Below are 22,683 nucleotides of genomic sequence, written 5' to 3' on the forward strand. Positions count from 1 at the left end.
GTGTGTGTGTGTGTGTGTGTGTGTGTGTGTGTGTGTGTGTGTGTGTGATATATCACGTACATATACTTCTTTACCCTTTTTTAAAAAATTTAATGTATCATGAAGATTTTGCTTTTCTACAGATCAAAACCTCTATCATTATTTTTAATGGCTATATAATATTCAAACTTAAATTATGTACCATAATTTAACTAATTACTTATTATTGGACGTTTAGGCTGTTTCCAAGATTGTGCTATTGTAAATAATGTTTCAATGCACACCCTTTACATCATTATCTGATTATTTCCTTTAGATACATTCCTAGAATTTCTGTATCAAATTGTAGGCGCATTTTAAAAGCTTTTGACACAGATTGTTTAAGTGCCTTCATAAAAGTCATACCAATATCAGGATTCTTTTTAATCTCTGCCAATGTAATGAGAGAAACACTATTTTTTTCTTTCAATTTACATTTCTTTGATTAATAGTGAGGTTGAAATTATATATGTTCATTTGTATACTTTCTTTTAAAATTACATTTAATGTCCTTTGTCCAGTTTTCTCTCAGGGTGTTCATTCTTCTTGTGTATGGGGTGGGGGGACTGAGGAAGAGCTCACTATATTAAATATATTAACACTCAGTCTGTCATAGATGTTGAAAATATTATTCCTAGGTTTTTATTTGACTTTTAATTTTGCATGTAGTATTAGACATGCAGTGAGTTTTCAATTTTATTTACTCACATGTATCGGTCTTGTTATAACCAAAAGTTTTAAAACAGAAAACTGACTCACCTTCAGACAAAATCAAAGTGGCATTATGTACCCTCCTAGCAATATGTTCCAGTCCGTGGGACCCATGGTAGATTGCAAACATTGCAGCCATATTCGCCAAGAGAGCCTAAAACGACAAAGAGCTTTTAAAGAATCATGTTCAACAATGTGATATCAGGAAGATGATTAGTGGGAGGGACTGTTGTTCTGACTTGAGATGCCAAAACTAAAAGCAGGTACAAAGCAAAATGATCAGACTCCCTGCCTTCTCTGTGATAGCTGGAGAACATTCATAACCTGCCCAACCATCTGAGGGGTAAATACAGCATCCAAGACACCCTAGCGTCACTATACTAAACCTTTGAATGTGACCATTAGTAAGGCGCTCCATCCATGCAACATAATCAACCCATAAAGGGGAAGATCAGGCTGTCATCAGACATGGAGATGCAATATTTAATGTTGGAAGATAGTGGAACAACAAAGACCTCAGGGGAAAACGGTGAGATCTAAGAATTTTATGCTCAATAATACAGTTCTTCAAGGATAAAAGCAAGAAAAATTTTCAAACACACAAGAAGTCAGGGAGTATAATTCTCTTGAAGCCTTAAATAAAACACTAGAAACTGAATTTCAGCCAACCAAGAGGTGAATGGTGAATCTATGCAAAGGACCACCAAAGATGAAAATGCAGGACGCAGGGGAATAAAACCAAAATGAGTTGGCAGGAGATATATTAGGAAGGGAAAACCAAAACCTACTGGCTTATTCCCTGCTGACAGTAAGGTGACTTTCTCGGGTAAAGATATCTCTCCTGACCGTTGATTGAAGTTTCACAAAAATATTTACAGGGAAGTGTGTATCCTAGTGTGACAGAGAATAGGAAAGAATGGCACTAGAATCTCTCAGAGACTCAGGGATGGAATCCAGCATAGGGAGCAAGGAAGGGACCACTGTCATGGCATCTTGGGTCAGGGAGGAGGATAAAAAGAGGATGGCAAGGGTCAGAAACCAAAATGAGGGCCAATGTGGGGGAAAAACATGGAGGGCCACCTCCTGTCTCTCCTCTCTCTCACCCTATCCCTCACCTGCTTTTCCACCCTAGATCCTACCAACCAGCAGCCTTCTAACCATGCAATATCACCCTAGGTAACCGACCCAAACTCTAATCTCAGACTCCTCACCTGCTTAGTCCATTCAATTCTCCCACAGCCCCTCCCTTCTCATTGGTCCAGCACCATGGTTTCTATGAGTTTCCAGTCCCACTAAAGTGACTTTTGTCCTAATGTACTAGGTCAGCAGTTCAAGGTCCACCTTCATGTTCAATCATCCCAAGGTGGGAAGGGGCACATTACAGAACAGAAACACTACTCAGATGAGAAACACAGTGCTTTAAAGTTGGATGATGTTCAATATCAGATCTATTTTGTTAGGTACCCATTTCCTCTGTGAGGCTGTTAGAAGGAATCTCTCTGGGATCACTGCAAAAATGCCAGAAAGTGAAATCAGAGTCAATAAAGAAAATAAGGAAAAGAAGACATCAGAGAACACTGCAGTAGACTTTCTTGGACCAAGTGCCAGAGAGGGTATAGACACTCTTGTGGACTCTGTATAACAATTAGAAATAAATACAGAAGAACCACAACACATTATAGCTATGGAGAGGGCATGTCTGAAGTAAAACATCCATAACATAGTGTATCATGGCTCATGGCTATGCTGCCTGGGAATAAAAACTCAGGCTTGATGTTCACAGAATGCTCTGGAAGCCTCCCATCACAGAGGCTTTGTGGAGGTTGATTCATGTCACTTTTTAAACTAGAGATCATTCTTTCTACAAACAGGAGACTGTATCAACCAACTGACCAACAAATTAATGAAAAGTACGAAGTCACTTTTAGAAATTCTGGTAAGGCATTAGAGTATCAAAGGAAGTTCAGAGAAACAGAGAGACCAAGAAGATTCAAATTTCTTTGATAATCTGACAAACAACATAATTAGGATACTTAAAGTAATCAAAAGTGAATCATGGGGACTTCCCTGGTGGCGCAGTGGCTAGGAATCCGCCTGTCAATGCAGGGGACACGAGTTTGAGCCCTGGTCCAGCAAGATCCCACAAGCCCGTGCACCACAACTACTGAGCCCATGCTCTAGAGCCCGCAAGCCACGACTACTGAGCCCACGTGCCACAACTACTGAAGCCCACGCACCTAGAGCCCGTGCTCCGCAACAAGAGAAGCCACCACAATGAAAAGCCCGTGTGCCGCCACAAAGAGTAGCCCCTGCTCGCCCCAACTAGAGAAAGCCCGCGTGCAGCAATGAAGACCCAACGCAGCCAAAAATAAATAAATAAAATAAATAAATTTATTTTTAAAAAAAGTGAATCATGAAAGAATGCTCAAAATCATTAGTTATTAGGTAATTGCAAATCAATCCCACAGTGAGATATCACTTCACACCCACTAGGACAGCTATAACCAAAAAGAGGAACAGTAACAAGTACAGGTGAAAATGTGGAGAAATTACAACCCTCATATATTGGTGGAGGGAATGTAAAATGGTGCAGCCACTTCAGAAAAGAGTCTGGAAGTTCCTCAAATAGTTCAACATAGAGTTACCAATGACCCAGCAATTCTATTTCTAGGAATATACCCAAGAGAACTGAAAATATATGTCCCCACAAAAACTTATACACAAATGTGCATAGCAGCCTTATTCAAAGTACCCCAAAGTGGAAGCAACCTAAATGCCCATCAATTGATGAATGGATTAACAAAATATGATATACCCATACAATGGGATATTCTTCAGCCATAAAAAAGAATGAAGTATTGATTCCTGATACTGTAGGGGTTCCAAACAGGCCTCCCTAACATCTGCCACTTTAGCATGTGGATTATTTTGAGTTCAGGCAATGGAGACCTTCTGGGCTCAAGAGAAACTACTGCTCCTCCCTTAACTGCCCAGAAGAATTTAAATTGAGGACTTTTCCCAGAAAAGGAGTTATTACCAAAGATAAATTTTATCTAAGTGGTCCCATCTATATGGCAGAACAAACAACTAATTACCAAACATCTTGTTCTTCTTATCATCCAGTGAACGGCCCTCCCATGCTTGGAAGCACCTGGCCCCTATCCTATTCCTTAGCCCAGGATGACATGTATAACCTTATTTACTTTTCTGTCCTTTAACCTCTCATGTATGTGGGGTCTCTGAGCCTCTCATATATGTATGTATGTATAAAATGTCATTTTCTCCTGTTAATCTGTCTCATATCAATTTAATTCTTAGACCAGCTAGAAGAACCTAGAAGGTTAGACGGAAAAATTTTTTTTTCCTTCCCAATTCTACAACGTGGATGAATCTTGAAAACATTATCTCGAATGAAAGAAACCAGGCACAAAAGGCCACATATTGTATGATCTCATTTATATGAAATATCCAGAATAGGCAAATCCATAGAGACAGAAAGGAGATAAGTGGTCACCAGGGGCTGAAGGGAGGCGAGAAGGACAGGAAGTGACTGCTTAATGGGAACAAGTTTCTTTTAAGGGTGATAAAAATATCCAGAAATGAAATGCTGGTGATGGTTACCCAACTTTGTGAAAATACTATCAACCACTGAACGGTGTACTTTAAATGGGTGAATTATATGGAGAGTTAAATCTCAACAAGAGAGCTAATGAAATGTAAATTATACATCAATACCCCTGGACTTCAGAAAAAGCTAATGAAAGCCTGTGGTGGAAGTTGAGAAATAAGAGAATATAAAGAAGAAGTTATGATGCAAATTCAGACACCTGTAGAAATGTCACAAGTTTACAGAAAGATTTTTTTTAAAGAATTCAGTAATGCGTTTTCAGAGATTAAAAAAAAAAAAGTTCTCGGGGCTTCCCTGGTGGCGCAGTGGTTGAGAGTCTGCCTGCCGATGCAGGGGACGCAGGTTCGTGCCCGGGTCCAGGAGGATCCCACATGCCGCGAAGCAGCTGGGCCCGTGAGCCATGGCCGCTGAGCCTGCGCATCCGGAGCCTGCGCTCCACAACGGGAGAGGCCACAACAGTGAGAGGCCTGCATAACGCAAAAAAAAAAAAAAAAAAAAAAAATTCTGCACCATCAGTGATGCAAAACTAAGAGAAGTCCAGTGTGGACCCTACAACACTCAAGAGGAATGGGGCAGCCTTGAGAAGAACATGGAAGAGGTGCTACAAGAAGAAGGCTGGAGTAATGACATAGAGTGCTCAAGGAACAGCTTAAAAAATATCAGTCATCTCCGAACAAAAGAGAATAATTATAGGCCTACAAAGAAAATGATACTGGCGTCACAAGCAATTGTTTCATGCAACCAGTTATGAGAAGAAACACGTGAGATGAAATAGACAATGGAGAGTCAGAAAATCTCCAGAATAAGAAAATGAAAATCAGAGAAGACAGGGTATGACTATCTCTAGGGCAAACATCATTTTATTCATTGCTGAAAAACACAGACCTCTTATGATCCAAGTGAAATAATGAAATATCAGCTATCCATGAACTGGAAGGAAAAAAGAAGTAGGAATGTAACTTTTGCTCATTGTAGAATGCCCAAGTTAACCTGGAAAATTAATTCAAACCTTGAAGCAGAAAGCCCTTAGTGCACTTATGATCAGAAAGATACGTTCTGGAAGAACATGAGCAGAAAACAGCAGAGGAAGGGAAGATATGTAAGCAGGGAATTCAACAAATGAAGGGTAAACTACAGAAAGTAAAGGCATCACATAAAGATCAATTTGCTGTCAACAGAGGACAAGCTTGTGACAACTGGCTTCTTCCTGCAATACTAGAGGAGCTCTTCCCTGAAAAGCAGCCGCCTCCCTGAGACAAAAAGAATAATACAGGAAAACCAACTGAGGAAACTATTTCAACCACCAATGGATATGGAGCAAACTATAAGCAGACCTTATCATCTACTCCCTCCCTGGAGAGGCCTTCTAAAAGCTGGCGGTGGTGCTGTGAGCCAATGCTCTGAGAGGAAGAACACTGCACTGCCTACTGGGGTATCTGTGAGATCTCTCCCTTTCCCTGACCCCGAATGGAAGAGAACCGAGAATGCATTATATGCTCAGGAGTGGTCCTCCACCTGATCCTAGGAACTGGCTGGATGTCAGAAAACACTGCTCCCTCTAACCTGAGACATTGGGCAACATTCAGGTAACTCCTCCTCTTTTGTCCCATACATTTCAGAAATGTTTCTCATGAGTTCCCAGTAAGAGTATCCCATGGCCACCACCGGCTGGCCAATCTGGACTATCCCCTCAGTACAGTCACCTCAAGCACCTTCACCTTGCCTTCCTCACACTAACCTGGAGGGCCTCCATCTCAGCTCTAAGAGGAGGTGCCCCAGTCACCACCCATAATGGACCTGCCCTGTGGCCAAGAATGCCAGAGACCCTAACAGGTGAAGTGTGTGCATACATGGAACCACAGTAAAATACATTGTATTGGCGTTCTGACAAGACCACAAGGCTTCTCTACCAACAAGATCTTGACATTTTTGGTGTGCACACTGCTCCGTGGATGAATGAAGCAACAACTCAGTAAATGAACAAGTAGCTCATTGCTGTAGACTGTAAGACATTCAGTGAGCAGGTCAGGTATGTGATCTACCTGAGCTGTACAGATGTTGCTGGTAGCCTTGTCTCTCCGGATGTGTTGCTCCCTGGTTTGAAGAGCAAGACGATACACTTCTTTTCCACTGGCATCTCTGGACCAAGAATAAAACATCCGGTTAGTACAGATCATCATAGCACCAGGAGTTGCCATAAACAGAACTGCTTCTTTCCTTCCCACCTTTAAGTGAATTCAGCAAAGTTACTTAGGTGCAAGGCCATAAAGAAACAATTTCCAAACCATCTTCTTCTAAAGGGGACTGTTAATTTTCAGTTTGTACTTTGAGGATTTGAGGCACTGAGATATATACAATAAGCTGGGAACTTTAAAAGAAAATTTTCCAGGAATCACCCAGCCTAATAAAATGATGGTGATTGAGGATTAAACTTCACTCTGAGCTTCTTGGCAGACTCAGAGAAAAGGGAAATACCCGACAAAGGAAACAGAATTTCTATACTAGAAATCTAAAGCAACTATATGGCTATAAATAAAGGATGTTAACAACCTAACACTTGTCTCTAATAAAATTTCTCCTTTCTTAATACAATTAAAAATCTAGATAACCACAAAGATTCAGCAGTCTTAGCCTTTATTTCATCAAACTCTCAGGTCCACTTTCCAGAAAGGTAAGAAGTTCAATACAAAAATCAGAAGATGATAACTGATATATGAAACTCTTTTAAATTAGAAAACCCTCTGTCACATCTCATCTGTTGAAGAGACATCATTGAAAGAAAATGTAATGTAAGAATACTTAAAGAAACTATTATTTTTTACATTAAAAAGCAAAGTGCCTTTTGCCATCATGTGACAAAGTGTAAGTATTTCAGAACTTCTCATCACTAGCACATCATTCACTAATTCAGACTCTTCACTTACATTAATAGCCCAGCTTTATGAAAGGTCAAAAACAATATGCTAAAGTTCCACAGTAATAATCATGGCATTCATCTCAATTCTCAACCCGAGGATTTTCATCAATAAGAAGCACTCAAGGAAGTACATTTGGAAATTACTCAAATGGCCAAAGGGCAGGCCTCTAGGAAATAATGTAGGTCACACCCAATGTGTGCATGGTAATCTCTTATTGCACTTGTCTTTACATAGCCGTGTGGCATGTTAATACTTTTGAGAAAGAAACTAGTTAGATATAAAACACACTTAAAATATTCAGTCTCTCAAGACTTTCATCAATCTAAAATTCATTTCTATGACTTCAATACAAATATGCTATAAATTGTAAACATACTTTTCCAAATATGCACAAATTCATGGCATTCGAGAAGAGGTACATGGCATTTGAGAAAGGCCAGGTATGGGATAATGGGGGTGTGTGTGTATGTGTATGGGATAATGGGATGTGTGTGTGTGTGTGTGTGTGTGTGTGTGTGTGTGTGTGTGGGGTGTGTTGGGATGGGGTTGGGGAGTAGGTAGGGCATTGACACCCCAAACATTCATACCCCAAATACATTCTCTCTTCTGACTCTATGTTTACATTTCCTTAATCGACCCAAAATGGCCCAGTTAAATTCGACCCAAAATGGCCCAGTTAAATTCAAAGAGAAATCAACAACTTTTGTGATCAAGAGAAGGAGCAGGAAAACCCATAACCACAATAAAAGGGAAGAAACATGAGCTGCTTTACCTTGTTACCCCCACCATTCTTCCAGGCATCATCCTCACCAAACTTTCTCTGACAGCAAAAAAGGCTGCATGTGGTCCGCCATAGCCCAGAGGCACCCCAAATCTCTGTGAGCTGCCCAGGGCAACGTCCACCCCAAATTCTCCGGGAGGCCTCAGGATACACAGAGCTAGAAGGTCAGTAGCACAGCAGGCCAAGCTCTAGAAAGGAAACAAGAGAAAATGGACAAGGTTGTGACCTTCCCTGAGACCAGTGGAAGGATAGCAAATTATCTCCATTATAGGCAGACTGGCAGAGTTGGTTCCGTATCCTGTGAAATTTATTTACTCATTCATTCATTTAAAATATTTACTGCGTGCCTACTATGTGCCAGGAACCAGTGAAGAAAACAAACTTGAAAAAAGGAGGTTGGAAGGAGGCAGTTTTACCTTACCAAGTGATAAAGGTGTGGAAATTAAAACACACCAAAAAGAGAAACAATAATAGGGCTTCTCTGGTGGTGCAGTGGTTAAGAATCCGCCTGCCAATGCAGGGGACATGGGTTCAGCCCTGGTCCAGGAAGATCCCATATGCCTCAGAGCAGCTAAGCCTGTGTACCACAACTACTGAGCCTGTGCTCTAGAGCCGGCGAGCCACAACTACTGAAGCCTGCATGCCTAGAGCCTGTGCTCCGCACAAGAGAAGCCACCGCAACGAGAAGCCCTTGCACCGCAACGAAGAGTAGCTCCCGCTCACCGCAACTAGAGAAAGCCCGCGCGCAGCAACGAAGCCCCAACGCAGCCAAAAAGAAATTAAACAAACTTTTTTTAAAAATCATGCTAAAAAGAGTAACAATAATAATTCAAAATTGAGACACACCTCCATGGACCCCCCACAAGGAGAGGTTTGCCTACCCCAGCCTGATGGGCTCTCTCCACGAGCTCCGTGAAGTCTTCCACCTTCCCCTCGGTGTCTGGGTACTGGAACAGCGCTCCACTGACATCTTTTCCACTGAAGTCCATTTCATGGGGTAACTTCAGCTCAATGAGGACTCCGGCATACCTGAAAAGACAGAAGACAAAGAACCACCATGCTTTTGGTTTACAGGGGAAGTCAAATCATCTACAGTTTCTTTTCCACGTTAGAGCATGCGTATTCTGTGTCCTTCCTCAGTGCCCCCACCCCCTACCCTATCCCAACACGCACACACCCCCATCCCACACCCAGCCCTTCAGTGGTAACTGTGCTTCACACCAACTCACCTGCAGCCACTGTTAGCACCTCCCCTCCCACCTTCCTGTCAGAACCTGTGCCTGAGACAAGAGCAGAAACATGCCTTCCTAGGGCTAAACAACCACTACCTGCAACTACACAGCCATTGCCACTTTGACCTTGGATAGGTCTTAGGTGAGTGGAAAACCTCAGTAAGACAGGGAAGAAGACCTTCCTTAGGGTCCTGAAACTATCTAATTCCTATCATATGTCAGAAAACCACTTCTGAAGGAATGGTGGTATGGGATTGGGGGAAAGGCTTTTACAAGGAGAAAGTAAATAAACACACCCACATGCGGTAGTTGTGCTGTGTCTGTTTTATCTGATTACAGCACTTAAAAAATATAATCTGCTTTCAGCTACATCATACTAAACTAGGTATTATGTGGATTCCCTATGGGCCATGTTTGCAGGAATATATACAAAATCAGAACAGTTGTGTGAGAGTTCCATTTTTACCCTGTGCTTTTCAAACTTTTCAAAACACTGTTGAAACTATTTTAATATTAATTTTCTTTTTTGTAAAAAAGAACACAAAACAATGTGTTCTTTTTGTAAAATATAAAGCAAAAGTGACCAAATCCACTGTGTATTTTTTCCTGAATTCTGACACATCTTACTCACCAGTGAGGTCATGGGAAGAAAGTGGGAGGGAAAGTAAAATTCAATAACCCCAGCTTAAACCAGGTTCAACTCCAGTCAGTTTGGAAATCAGAGGAAGAAACAGCAGAGATGAGCATAATATTATCCCTGAGTTCAAAATACAAATAAAATTAATTACTTGGCTCGAGTCTGGACGACAGCTATTGTCTGTGAGTGGCAACGAGGGTCAACAAAAAACTTCCTCCTCTTGTTGTGTCTGTTGAAAAGAAAAATCCCAATTCGAACATGAACATTAAAGAAATCAGAGTATCGTCTAAGAATGCAAAGCAAAGATGGTACTTAAGGAAAGTCTGAGCATAGGATAAAAAATAATGAGTCATTAATAACTAATAGTGACATTTCCTGATTAGAATTTCACTGAAATCCAATTCCCATTCTAACCCCATTTAGCAAAATCAATCTCAAACTGGTTTAAATTTTTAAAAATATGCTATGAGGTAAAGAAGATGTGGCACATATATACAATGGAATATTACTCAGCCATAAAAAGAAACGAAATTGAGTTATTTGTAGTGAGGTGGATGGACCTAGAGTCTGTCATACAGAGTAAAGTAAGTCAGAAAGAGAAAAACAAATACCGTATGCTAACATATATATATGGAATCTAAGAAAAAAAAAAGGTCATGAAGAACCTAGGGGCAAGATGGGAATAAAGACACAGACCTACTAGAAAACGGACTTGAGGATATGGGGAGGGGGAAGGGTGAGCTGTGACAAAGTGAGAGAGAGGCATGGACATATATACACTATCAAACGGAAAACAGATAGCTAGTGGGAAGCAGCAGCACAGCACAGGGAGATCAGCTCGGTGCTTTGTGACCACCTAGAGGGGTGGGATAGGGAGGGTGGGAGGGACACGCAAGAGGGAAGAGATATGGGAACATATGTATATGTATAACTGATTCACTTTGTTATAAAGCAGAAACTAACACACAATTGTAAAGCAATTATACTCCAATAAAGATGTTAAATATATATATATATATATATATATATATATACTATGAGGAAAAAGAAAGAAAAGGGTAGTGATTAGGTGCGAGTAGGAACAAAAAACTAAGTCTTCTAGATAAAATCATCTGAGAAGTTTATTGCCAAAGGAGCATTTAGAGATTATCTAAACCGAGTGTCCTCATTCAAAGGAAGCGGAGAAGAACTCAGATAGGTTGTGATACGTGCAGGTGCCACACAGCTATGGAAGGAACTGCGTTGGGTCTAAGACCCAAATTCAGGAAGTTCTCTAACAGTCCATAGTTTCAGGAAACAAAACTGATGGGGATGCAGAACATTTTGTGTATCACAAGCGCATCTGGGTAAAAAGAAATGAGTGGAGGATACAAGTATATTGTATAAAAAGGAAGATCCACACGACCAGTTAACAGCAAGTTTCTCAATGGAATGCGACTGAGAAACAGCAAGGTGTACTTGTCATTATATCCTTCTCTACTATTTGAAATTTTCCACTATGAACAGGTATTATTCTTATAATAAGCATAAATTCAATAGAGTAGGTAGAGTTGGGAGATACAAAATTAACTGTCCAATACACAAAGCCTTTCAAAGTCTATATCTAAATAACTCTGGAGAGAAGAGCTATCTAAGCCTAAATGACCTCGGATGGAAACAAAAACACTGCTATTGAAGAAAACATTTCCTAAAGATAAGAAACACAAGGTTGCTTCTCAAGGGTAAAATTAAATGCAGGATGGAAGGTATGAGAATTAAGAGAGAGGAAGCAAATCCAGCACTTGCAGAGTGTGCGTTGCCCAGTGACTCTATTAAGCTCAGGAGAGAACCCCTGACCCATCAACTACAAAGGTCTCAGCTACTGGGCTTCCCTGGTGGCGCAGTGGTTGAGAGTCCGCCTGCTGATGCAGGGGACAGGGGTGACACGGGTTCGTGCCCCGGCCCGGGAAGATCCCACATGCCGTGGAGTGGCTAGGCCCATGAGCCATGGCCGCTGAGCCTGTGCGTGAGATGAAAGCTTTTACTCAGAAAAAGGGGATGGAGGTGGGGGATGGGAGAGCAGCAGCAGGTGGATGAGGAAGAGAGAAGGTGAAAAGAAGTGAAAGCTTAGACTAGGAACGGCATTCTCCCCCCCACCCCCTTGCTGTCCCTAAGATAACAGGAAGAAGAGCCTGAACCTACCCCTGGGACTGCTTGGGAAGCAGAAGGGCCTGGAACTTAGAGGTCTCCATATCTGCCCAGTGAGTTCGAGGTTCACAACTGCAACACTGTGATTTATAGGAAGTAAATATTTGGTCATTCAGATGACCAAGATATATTTCTCATATATATTTGGTCTTTGTCCACAGTTCCTGGCTCACAGCTCCCAAAAACCACTGGAATTTTCTAAGTGTGAAAAGTGATCAAGGTGTCATTTGTAATGTTAATGAGGTGACTTTTGCATCCCACAGAGGAATGAGGGCTGGTTGCTAAAGGAGCCAACCGTGTGATTAGAGGGTTGGAACTTTCAGTTCTACACCCTGAGCTCCAGGGAAGGAAGAGGGGCTGGAGGCTGAATCAATTGCCAATGGCCAAGATTTAATCACTCGTGTCTATGTAGTGAAGCCTCCATAAAAAACCCAAAGGGTAGGATTTGGAGAGCTTCTGGACTGGTGAACATGAGATTTGGGAAGAATGGGGATCTCTGAGGGAGCATGGAAGCTCTGACCCTTTCAACATACCCAGCCCTATGCATCCCTTCTGCCTGGCTGTTCCTTGATAATAAACTGGTTCTAGTAAGTAAAATGTTTCTCTGAGTTCTGTGCGCTGCTCTGAGGAGGGGGTCATGAAAATTCCAGTCGATTGAATACAGGTAACAACCTGTACTTGAGAATGGCACCCTGAGTTGGAGGGGGTTGTTGGACACCAGCAGATGTTTGTTCATTTGTTTTCAGGTGTGAGAGGAACCCCCCTCCCTGACTGGAATTGGTACCAGAATCCATTTAACCACCCCTCAAGTCTGTGGAAGCCAAGAAAGAGACTTACATGGGCATTCAGAGTGTAAACAAAGAATGTTACCCGCCAGTTCCACAAGGATCAAACCATTAGCCACTGCAGTCAACCCAGTCAGTCGACTAGGGCCAGCCCCCCAAAACCTCAGACAGACACATCATCAATGTGGGCAGATTTCCCTACCAGATGACCATCTACATGAGAATTCTACCTGGAGGGAAGGTAAACTCAAATGTATTCTCGAGGCAATGAACAAAAGAAGGTGAGGAGCTGAAGAATGATTATCAACTAAATACTAACCAAAGTTAACCATGACCCAGCAATTCTACTTCTAGAAATGCATCCTCAGGAAATAATCAGAACTTCTGACAAAGATCTATCCTACAGATGCACAAAAATACCATTAATAACAGTGAAAAATGGGAATAAACAATGTATAACAATAGAGGTGAGGTTACATAAATTATGGTACTTCCATGCAAATGAATATTGCTATGTAGCCAATAAAAGCCACAGTTTAGAAAGCTGACTAAAGAAATGGGGAAATGTTCACAAAATATTGTTAAATAGAAAAAGAAAAGCTATAAAACATTAAATACAACCTGAGAAGAATATTCTTCATAAAACAGGGTGATGCTTATTTACATATTACATTGCAGATTGCTAGTTCCTACCCAATATCCATTCTCCCTGTCACCCATAGTAACAGAACCCCAATATGTAGGAGGCAGCAATGTGCCCATCTGAAAAAAACTGCATTTCCACAGGTCACTTGTAGGTAGGGGTGGTCAATGAAGCATAAGTAAATTGTTGAGTGGAGGCTTCCAAAACACTATTTAAAGAGAGCTTATTTCGCTAGAAGTACCCTTTACTTCTTCCTGAATGCAGGCGTCATGGCTAGAGCTCCAGCAGTCATCTTGTGACCAGGAGGGCTGTGGACGGGACTGTTGTCTGCCATTGCAGTAAACAAAAAATGTTGCCCGCCATCCCAGTTCTACAAGGATCAAGCCATTAGCCACTGCAGCTGCCCACTGATGGTGCACCCTGAGAGGAACTCAGGATGGAAAAAAACAGGAAGTATTATTTGCTTTGGAGACTGGCCCAAGATAGTTAAGATGCATTTCTAAGGAATAATTTCAATGAGCCCAAACTCTTGCATCTTCCCGTATATTGAAAAGCACTAACATTAACCTGAGATGTCTGTTCTTTGTGATTAGCAGTAATCTTTTAATGTTCAACTGCATGGTTTTTTCCCAGCAAAAACCTCCTACATGTTCTGGCTCCTCCCTGACCTCTTCAGAGCAGTTCCTCAGAGCTGTGTGAGAGACTGTCTCCGGGGCTCTCATCCTTAGTAAGATCCCCAAATAAAACTTAACTTGCAACTTTTAGGTTGTATGCTTTTCTTCAGTCCACAGGATGAAAGCCTCGCACTAACGATGGTAAAGAGAGAGGGGCATTGGTCCTTGATACTATCTCGGAGTTGCTGTAACATCCCTGAACTTAACATCATGTATGTGAAGAGCAAAACGTCTTTCTTACATAATGTTAAACAATAAACAGCAGTGGCTTTTTAAATGCACTATATTTCACATCTGTTTGTTACCTCAACTAACTGGTATAATGATACTGATACAACATATCTCATAGACACAAATGTGTGTGTGTGTGATAGACAGAAAGAGGGGGCGGGGAAGAGAAAGAGAGAGAGAGAGGGAAAGAGGGACAAAGTCACTGGGCACTGACCGGAGCAGGGAAACCCCCGCCTGCACAGCAGTTGTGAGACTGGAAGATGTCCCTCCCCCTGAGGGAATCTCATGCTGGGCCTCTCACCTGTGGCAGAGCTGCATTGCCTCTGCAGCCGCGGTGGCCTCATCCAGCAGGGATGCATTAGCCATGTCCATGCCTGTGATGTCACACACCATGGTCTGGTAATTGAGTAAACTCTCCAGTCTCCCCTGAGATACCTCTGGCTGGTACGGAGTATACTGGGTGATCCTGTAAGGGACCCAAAACACTATGTCCAAACTGTGAATCCACTATTCAAAAAAAGCTCATGAAATACCTTCATTTTAGAATTCAGTATCTGAAAATTAAGTTTGCCTCTCTTGAGAATCATATAATACAACAATAAGCTTCCTTTTTCTCTTTTGTAAGGAAACTCAGCATTAAATCATAGTAACAATATTATCCTTTGGGGATAATCAGTACTTACTTTTCTATCCCTCTAAATTACTTAATCTTACATTTCTATTTTAATGATCTTATCATAAGTATGCTGTATTGTAAGTTGGCTCTTAAAATCCACTTGAGACTGTCTATGGTATTATAAACAGAATAAAAAAAAAGAAAAAAGCTCACCACAACCATGGTTCACAATAGAAAAGTATCCAAGAATCTAATACCTAATACTCGAAACTTTTGGTTTTGGGGGAGAGGAGCTTTGTTTATACTGACCAGAAGTTCTATGCGCTCCTAAAAAATTAATAGAGGTCTATTTAAGAAGTGTTGGGAATTCCCCGGCGGTCCAGTGGTTGGGATTCCGCACTTTCACTGCCAAGGGCCCGGGTTCAATCCCTGGTCAGGGAACTAGGATCCCACAAGACACGTGGCATAGCCAAAAAAAAAAAAAAAAGAATTGTCACTATCCACTTATTAAAAGTCTATGGAAGTAAACTCCATACCTATCAAAATTCAAGAATACTAGTGGTTCGAAGGCAGCATAGACATGAATTCTAACCTTAAAATCCTCCAGTTATTAGCCAAAAATGTGTCTTTAGGTATGAGAGTTAATCCACTTAGTGACTTCATCACTTTTTCATCCCTTCATTCATTCACTCATCCTACAAATATTTACTGCATGTCTACTAAGTGCCAAAAACTATGATTAGTTCTGGTGGCACATCATAAGCAAGATGGGTACCAGTCCCTGATCTCAAGGAAAATATATTGTAGTGGGGAAAAAAGAGATAAAAAATACATAAGATCATTTCAGAGTGATAAATATTTTAAAGAAAAGAAAATAAGAGGAGAGAGGGTGGCTGAGGACTTGGAAAGAGCTGCTATCTTTTCACCAAGAACCCATTACTGTACTACCAAAGTGTGTCAGATTGGGGTCTATGCTCCCACACGAGAGTAACGCTGTTTCATATCCCTATTGTTTTCGTTCTTCCAAGCCTGAAGAGTATTAGGAAAAAAAATTTTTTTCAACCCCTTTTCCTTCCTCTCCTGATCTGGTAATCACATTCAGGATATTTCCACCTTTTATTTTCTTTTTTCTTTTCTGAAGGCTTTGAAATCAATGTCTTCTTACCTTTGAGGGGGAATAGAATGGGGGAGATTGCCTTACCAAGCAGTACAATGTCAAGACTTTTGAAATAATTTCCCTGAAACTTTCATTGGTATAGTTGTGTGTGTGTGTGTGTGTGTGTGTGTGTGTGTGTGTGTGTATACAGCAGAGTATGTTTTTGCTTCAATTAATTCCTTGAACAGCCTGGCTTAGCAACTGTAAATCAGTTAGCCAAATTCTAAGCGGGTGGTGAACTGGAATAAATGAAGCACACAATACATAATGTAGACTAAGTAGAAAGGGAATCTAAGCAGAAATGGCACACAAAAGGCACAGGCAAGGGGCCACTGTGACCTCAGATCAGATAAGATCTTCATACACAGCATAGTCTGCCACCACAAAGACATATGCTTAGATAGCCTGGCTAACATGAACTTTTCATTTTACTCACAATCATTATTTGGCATACGGACAGACACACAGACTTATACACACACATATGCAAACAAGCATGCATATGTATCAGCTAGCCCATCCAAAGAATTCATCACAGTACTGAACAGAATGTTGAAAAATGTGCAACAAACTCTCTATTAAAAGGAAAATGATTAAATAAATTAGACAATATGCATATAATACTATGGATTGTGAAAATGATATGTAAAAATATTTTCTGACATAGAAGATGCTCATGATACATTAATTTAAAAAGTAAAATGTAAAATACTACAATCCTATTTGTAAAAACGTGAACCAAAATGTAAACAGTGATTTTCTCTGGGTGGCAAGATTAACCATAATTTTTACTTTCTTTTTATTATATGTTCTAAATTTTAAAGACATCGGCTACCATTTATTAACCATCTTCTGTGTGTCAGGAACATGTTTACAACCTTTTTTTGCTGATTATATGATGCATGCTCTTTGCAAAAAGTTGGAAAATTGAGATAACTACTGAGAAAATAAAATCACCCATAATCCCAGAAATCCAGGATAACAATAGTTAACATTTAGGTACATTTCTTTTCAGTCTTTTTTATTTTTCTTTTTCTGCTCATTTTTCTGTTGTGTTGTTTGCCCCTTTTCTTGTTAATTTGTGACTTTTCTATATACATTCTTTTTTTTTCTCTAGCTTTACTGAAGTATGATTCACAAAACTGTGTATATTAAAAGTGTACAACATGATGTTTTGATATATGTATACTTTGTGAAATGACCACCACAATCAGGTTAATTAATTTCAGTCTCTTTTTGACATCACAATCATATTTATACTTCAAAGTAAGATGGTACTCTGTATAAAGTTGTGTCTCGATTTTTTTTTTGTTAACATTATTCCATGGACAATTTCTAATAACTTTAAATATTATTCAGAAATATGCATTTGATTGTTTTATGTTATTAAATCATTTATCATAATTTAACAAGTCCCCTCAAATTGAACATTAATTTTGGTTTTTAAATATTAGAAATAGCATAACAGTGAACATCCTTATCTTTGTATTATTTCCTTAGGATAAATCCCTAGATATGGAATTTCAAATCATAAGGTGTACAGTAATCAATTTCAAATCTTTCGGTACATATGCCATGTTTTTCTCTAGACAGTTCACACCATTCTGTATTCCCTTAAGTAATACAGTGATTCACAGGTTTCCCTGTATCTTCACCAATGCTAAGTATTAAGAAGCTCTGGGTGTCAACCTAAATTCTATAATTTATTACCTGTGAACTGGGACAAGTCACTAAACCTCTCCCTGACAATTTCTCTTGGCCATCAATGGAGATAACATCACCCATATCAGATATTATCTTAACACTCAAGTCCAATTAACATACATAAAGCATTTTGGAAATGGTTAAGTCCTTCCCGAATGCTGGTTGTTTTGAAAAGTTTTTATCCTCTGTTCCGGTCTTAGAAGATTTTTTTTAAACACTCATAGACTTCTCCTAAAGGATTTATTCATACTTCTATTCAGATATTATTAGATATTTCTACTTGGAAACAATTTCTTTCTGGAAATTCATCACATCCCATGTCAGCATCACACTCCCTATCCTTCCTCCAACCAGATCACCAAACAAGGTAGTTTCTTTTCTTAAATTCCTTCAAAGTTACCACTATCATGCCAATTCTCAAGGTAAAAAGTCCAGATTTTTTTAGGCCCAAATGATGACCAGTTGCCATTAGTCTTCCTTCCGACATCCTACATCCACCCCTTTGATGCCTTACTAGCCTAGCACAGTGCTTAAAATAGGAAATTATCTAATATTTCTGGTGCAAATGTATGTGTTTGACTTTCCTGCTCAAATGGGGATGGCTCCCCAGTTACCTGCAAGAAAAAGCCCCAAACCTCCCAAACACAGTCCTTCATACCTGAGACCATGCTATTCCTTTGCTCACAGACTTTGGGATTTAATATTCCCCCTCCCTTGTTCAGCCTTTCTCTCCTTGCTCAAAGTCCAAGCTTAGGCTGATGCTAATTAGCACTGCTAAAAGGAGAGAGCTTTAAAACTTTTCCTACAAAGATGACAAATACATGATCCTACTTCTTTTACTTGTAAACTTCTTTTATAATCCACACTTTTTTTTTTTACACTAATAAACAGACATAAATGGTCTTAAAAATCATCTATTAATGGACATGGATTGGTGAGTCTCAAGCCTGGAGATACTAAATAAACCCTCATTTCAGGAGAAAAATGCTAGCACAGGGCCTGCCATCCTGCATAAAAGGGTTTAGTTGCCCCAGGCAAAACAGTGATCAAGAAAATGTCTGTAATCTACAACTTCTATGTTCCAACTGATATTTAACTCAATTGATTTCTGTTTCTAGATATATTTTAATATTAAAACCCAAAAAGTATCTGCATATCCAAGAAGGCATTCTGTTCCGCTCAAAAAGGATGCATGATATATTCAACATGGCATTAACATTTATTCCAAAATAATCAGTATTCTCTACGATTTTAACCAAAAAAGGCGTGGGGGAGTTGCAGGAAGACAAACATTCATGAGATTCTCTCATTTAATCCCAGTGCCAACATTACACAAAACAGAAATAGTCACAAGGGAAATGTAAGTGTTTTGATATTAGTTAACTGATATTATCAGCAATCAAAAATTTCAAAAAGTAGACCCTACAAAATATATTCTAGGCCTAATGTAAATCTTCTTGTAAGAGCCCAAATGTTTGTATTCTCTGGAGGCTATGTTACCCATTGATTTTCACCTCACGTCACCGGAATTTGTTGGTTCCATCTCTATGGCAACCATTCAGAAGGGTGATAATGTGAAGTCTACCCAAGCTCATGTGCACAGCCCTCCCTATCAGGGCTGGCAAGGGCCAGTACCACCCTCTGTTTCAGATCAGCTTTCGGAGAATGCAAAGGAACAAAACTTAAAATGCACCCCAAAACCAGAACTGAAAAGCAAAGAACAACACTGTCTCCCTCTCAAAACCCTGGCGGATCCTAAAGTAAATGAACATATCCACTCACAGCCAGGAAGCAATATGGTGAATATTCTGTGCGGCCACCAAGAGCGAAGACAGCTGGCCAGTATTCAGATGGCTGGAATGCTGCAGCCCATTCATGTACTTGGGAGGCTTGTTTTGTAAGAAGGAGGAGACAGGCCATTTGCTTTTCAAATCAAACTTGGAGTTTACCATCCAAACTTTTACCAATACCCCAGGGGAAAAGAAGCCCTCAGCAATACAAATACCTTCCCACGCGTTCACACACACACAAACTCACATACACCCAAAGCAGAAAAACTACTTCTTTGACAGTTCATTCCTGTTCTCCTATTAATAAAGAAATGGAGCATATTGAAACCAAAAGCAATGCAACAGTGATTAGGCCAACAGATTCGGCTTCTATAATGATGGGACGTGAATCACTGCATCTAGGACAAACACCCTCATCAACCAGGACTACCTTTGCACTTATGCAAAAGCAGACAGAAGATGCAAAAGCGCTGTGCTTCCCACATAGTCTAACCTATGCCCTAAGCCACACATATGCCTTGGTCCTCAGACCTACAGGTCTGGGCTTTAGGCACCAGATGAAGGCCCGCTGTGCTGACGGCCCAACACATATTCACTCACAAGACTCAAACACACAGAAACCGCTATGTTTGAGTGTAAGTTCAAACAGAGTGTAAGTTCAGAGTGTAAGTTCACATATGGTAAGTAGTCAAAACAGTACCTCTATTCCTAGTACTAAGAACACTTTGTGCGAAGTTTAAAATTACGTAGGGTATCAGGTTTACTCTCTAAAATGTCAAAATTGTCAAAGTTTGTAATCTTAGAGGGGGTTCATATTTCTCTGTGTGTGTGTGTGTGTGTGTGTGTGTATTTTAGAGGTGACTAGATGTTTTAAAGGGAGAATGAGGGAGTCGGGAGGGGAATGAGCAGGGACTCAGTAGAGTCTGGGAAATGAAAATTTACAAAAACAGGAAGGGGGCCGTCCACATGAAACCCATCTGGGTTTGCTAACTGGTGCTCATAGAAGTTAGGCTCCTACCCAACCACAGAAGCTGGGAGACACGGACCCCATCTTCAGGAGTTGACTAGAACAAACAGTAAATTTGGGGGGTAGCTTTGAGTCTTCTCAGGCAGGCACTTACTTCTGGTTTTTTTTGTTTGTTTGTTTTTGCGGTACACGGGCCTCTCACTGCCGTGGCCTCTCCCGTTGCGGAGCACAGGCTCCGGACGCGCAGGCCCAGCGGCTATGGCTCACAGGCCCAGCCGCTCCGCGGCATGTGGGATCTTCCCGGACCGGGGCACGAACCCGTGTCCCCTGCATCTGCATCGGCAGGCGGACTCAACCACTGCGCCACCAGGGAAGGCCCTTACTTCTGTTTTTGAGGAAAAAAATGGACTAACAGATGTCTCAATAGTCTGTCATAGGATGGCAGGTGGACAGCTTCTTATATGAGGCAATTATACTGAAATAAGAATTTTGGTCACTTGATTCAAATTAACTCTGACAGAATTTTATTAAATAACACCTATTTTTAAAACAGATGTGAAGTGTTCAGCAAATGTTTAAGGTATATTGCTGTGGAGCGCGTACTTAGTATTTCAAAGGAGGCAATTCCGTGCTTTCCCATGGGGGGTCCACATTCCCTTTACTAAAGTTGATTTTTTTTCTATATGCTAACCTAAAAGATAGTCTCTGCATCTTGCTATAAATACCTTTGAATTGCTGAGGCAATCACTTACTCTGTCCTTGCATAATAATGGTCCTACTAAAAATTAAATTTACCTCGTACACCAACCAACTTAAAAAAAAAAAAAAAATCACCCAGGAAGTATCAAAGCCTTCCCAGGCTTGGTTTGTTTCTACGCTAGAGATGGTAAGTGCACACATTCCTTTGGAGATAAGGTTATCAGTTGAAATAAAGTTTCAATTCAAAGATGCTGGTGTATACAATGGCACTGATCCAAAAACAGAGAAAGAAAGGCCCAGGGGTCCCCATCTTTCCTCCTCCATCATCAGACAATATTTTCCAGTGGGCAGAAGAAGCAGGTGCTCTGATCTGCTCTCAGGCACCTTTGAAGCCATGGTCTTTGCCCGTTAAGAAGTACCCAAGGTGTTTTATTGTTTAGTGTGTACTAGGACATGAACCTCTGTTTCCTTCTTTCTATCATACAGCAAACAGGAATGGAAAAGCAAGATCGCATGGAAGTTTTCCTCAAGTGCAGGAGAAACATTTTCATTTTGCACAACCTGTGGCAGCCAGAGTGGGCAGGGACAAGAACACCCCCTACCCCACCCCCTAGAGGACTAGGAACGAGAGTTATCTGATAGGTGAGGTGGCGGCAGAACAAGTAACATCAACAGCTCAGCCTTGTCTTTGATTGTTTCTAGAAGAGCCTGTTCACAGAATACACATGTTCTCTTTCTCTACAAAGTGCTAAGTAATAAAGCTAACATTTTCATCTCCATCTACCTGATACAATGTCTTCTTTTTTCAGTTGGTCATAAACCCAGAATATTGGTTTGGGGCAGGGAGCAGAGGAGGGGGGTATAGTTAACTGTAGCTCCTAAAATCCCGAGAGAAGACAATGGACCAAGATTTTGACTCACTGAGTAATCTCGCACAGCCTAAAATCCTAGTGTCTCCAAAGAATAAAGCCCTGAATCTGCCCACCTGCAGGTTTGATATCTTGCTCAAAAACGCTCACTGAGAACAAACACGGAGTCAGCAAGAGGAAGAGATGCCCAGCACCCACAATTTTGAGCTCTAGATTATTTTATGGGAATAAAAGTAGAAAGAAGCTTCTAAGTCCTCTACATTTGAGTAAGGAAATCTCCCAAGCCAGAGAAAGCCAGGTAGGTTCCTGCAGGTTAGGGATAGCACTAGAGTATGGGTGTCAGTGGGCAAGTGCTGAGGCTTTGGGGGGTGGGGACACAGAAAGAGTCATGCAAATCAAATCACAGCACTCCTGTTTTTCATCAAGAAATACATTAC

General features: G+C 40.7%; 1 protein-coding gene across 1 annotated transcript in view; it reads right to left on the reverse strand.

Annotated features, from left to right (window-relative positions):
• The window catches only part of GLDC (glycine decarboxylase), a 98,811-nt gene that overhangs the window by 56,312 nt on the left and 19,816 nt on the right, over window positions 1–22,683 (reverse strand). Inside the window, exons 4-9 of the mRNA XM_027105848.1 lie at window positions 14,747–14,911; window positions 10,077–10,154; window positions 8,938–9,085; window positions 8,048–8,244; window positions 6,400–6,496; window positions 778–883 (exon numbers count right to left, since the gene is read on the reverse strand). Of these exons, the coding sequence (XP_026961649.1) occupies window positions 778–883; window positions 6,400–6,496; window positions 8,048–8,244; window positions 8,938–9,085; window positions 10,077–10,154; window positions 14,747–14,911 (791 nt within the window). The remainder of the gene's footprint in view (window positions 1–777; window positions 884–6,399; window positions 6,497–8,047; window positions 8,245–8,937; window positions 9,086–10,076; window positions 10,155–14,746; window positions 14,912–22,683) is intronic.

This window comes from Aethalodelphis obliquidens, unplaced genomic scaffold, assembly GCF_003676395.1.
Source record: "Aethalodelphis obliquidens isolate GAN/ISIS:26980383/991018 unplaced genomic scaffold, ASM367639v1 scaffold7, whole genome shotgun sequence".
In the NCBI taxonomy this organism is placed as follows: domain Eukaryota; kingdom Metazoa; phylum Chordata; class Mammalia; order Artiodactyla; family Delphinidae; genus Aethalodelphis; species Aethalodelphis obliquidens.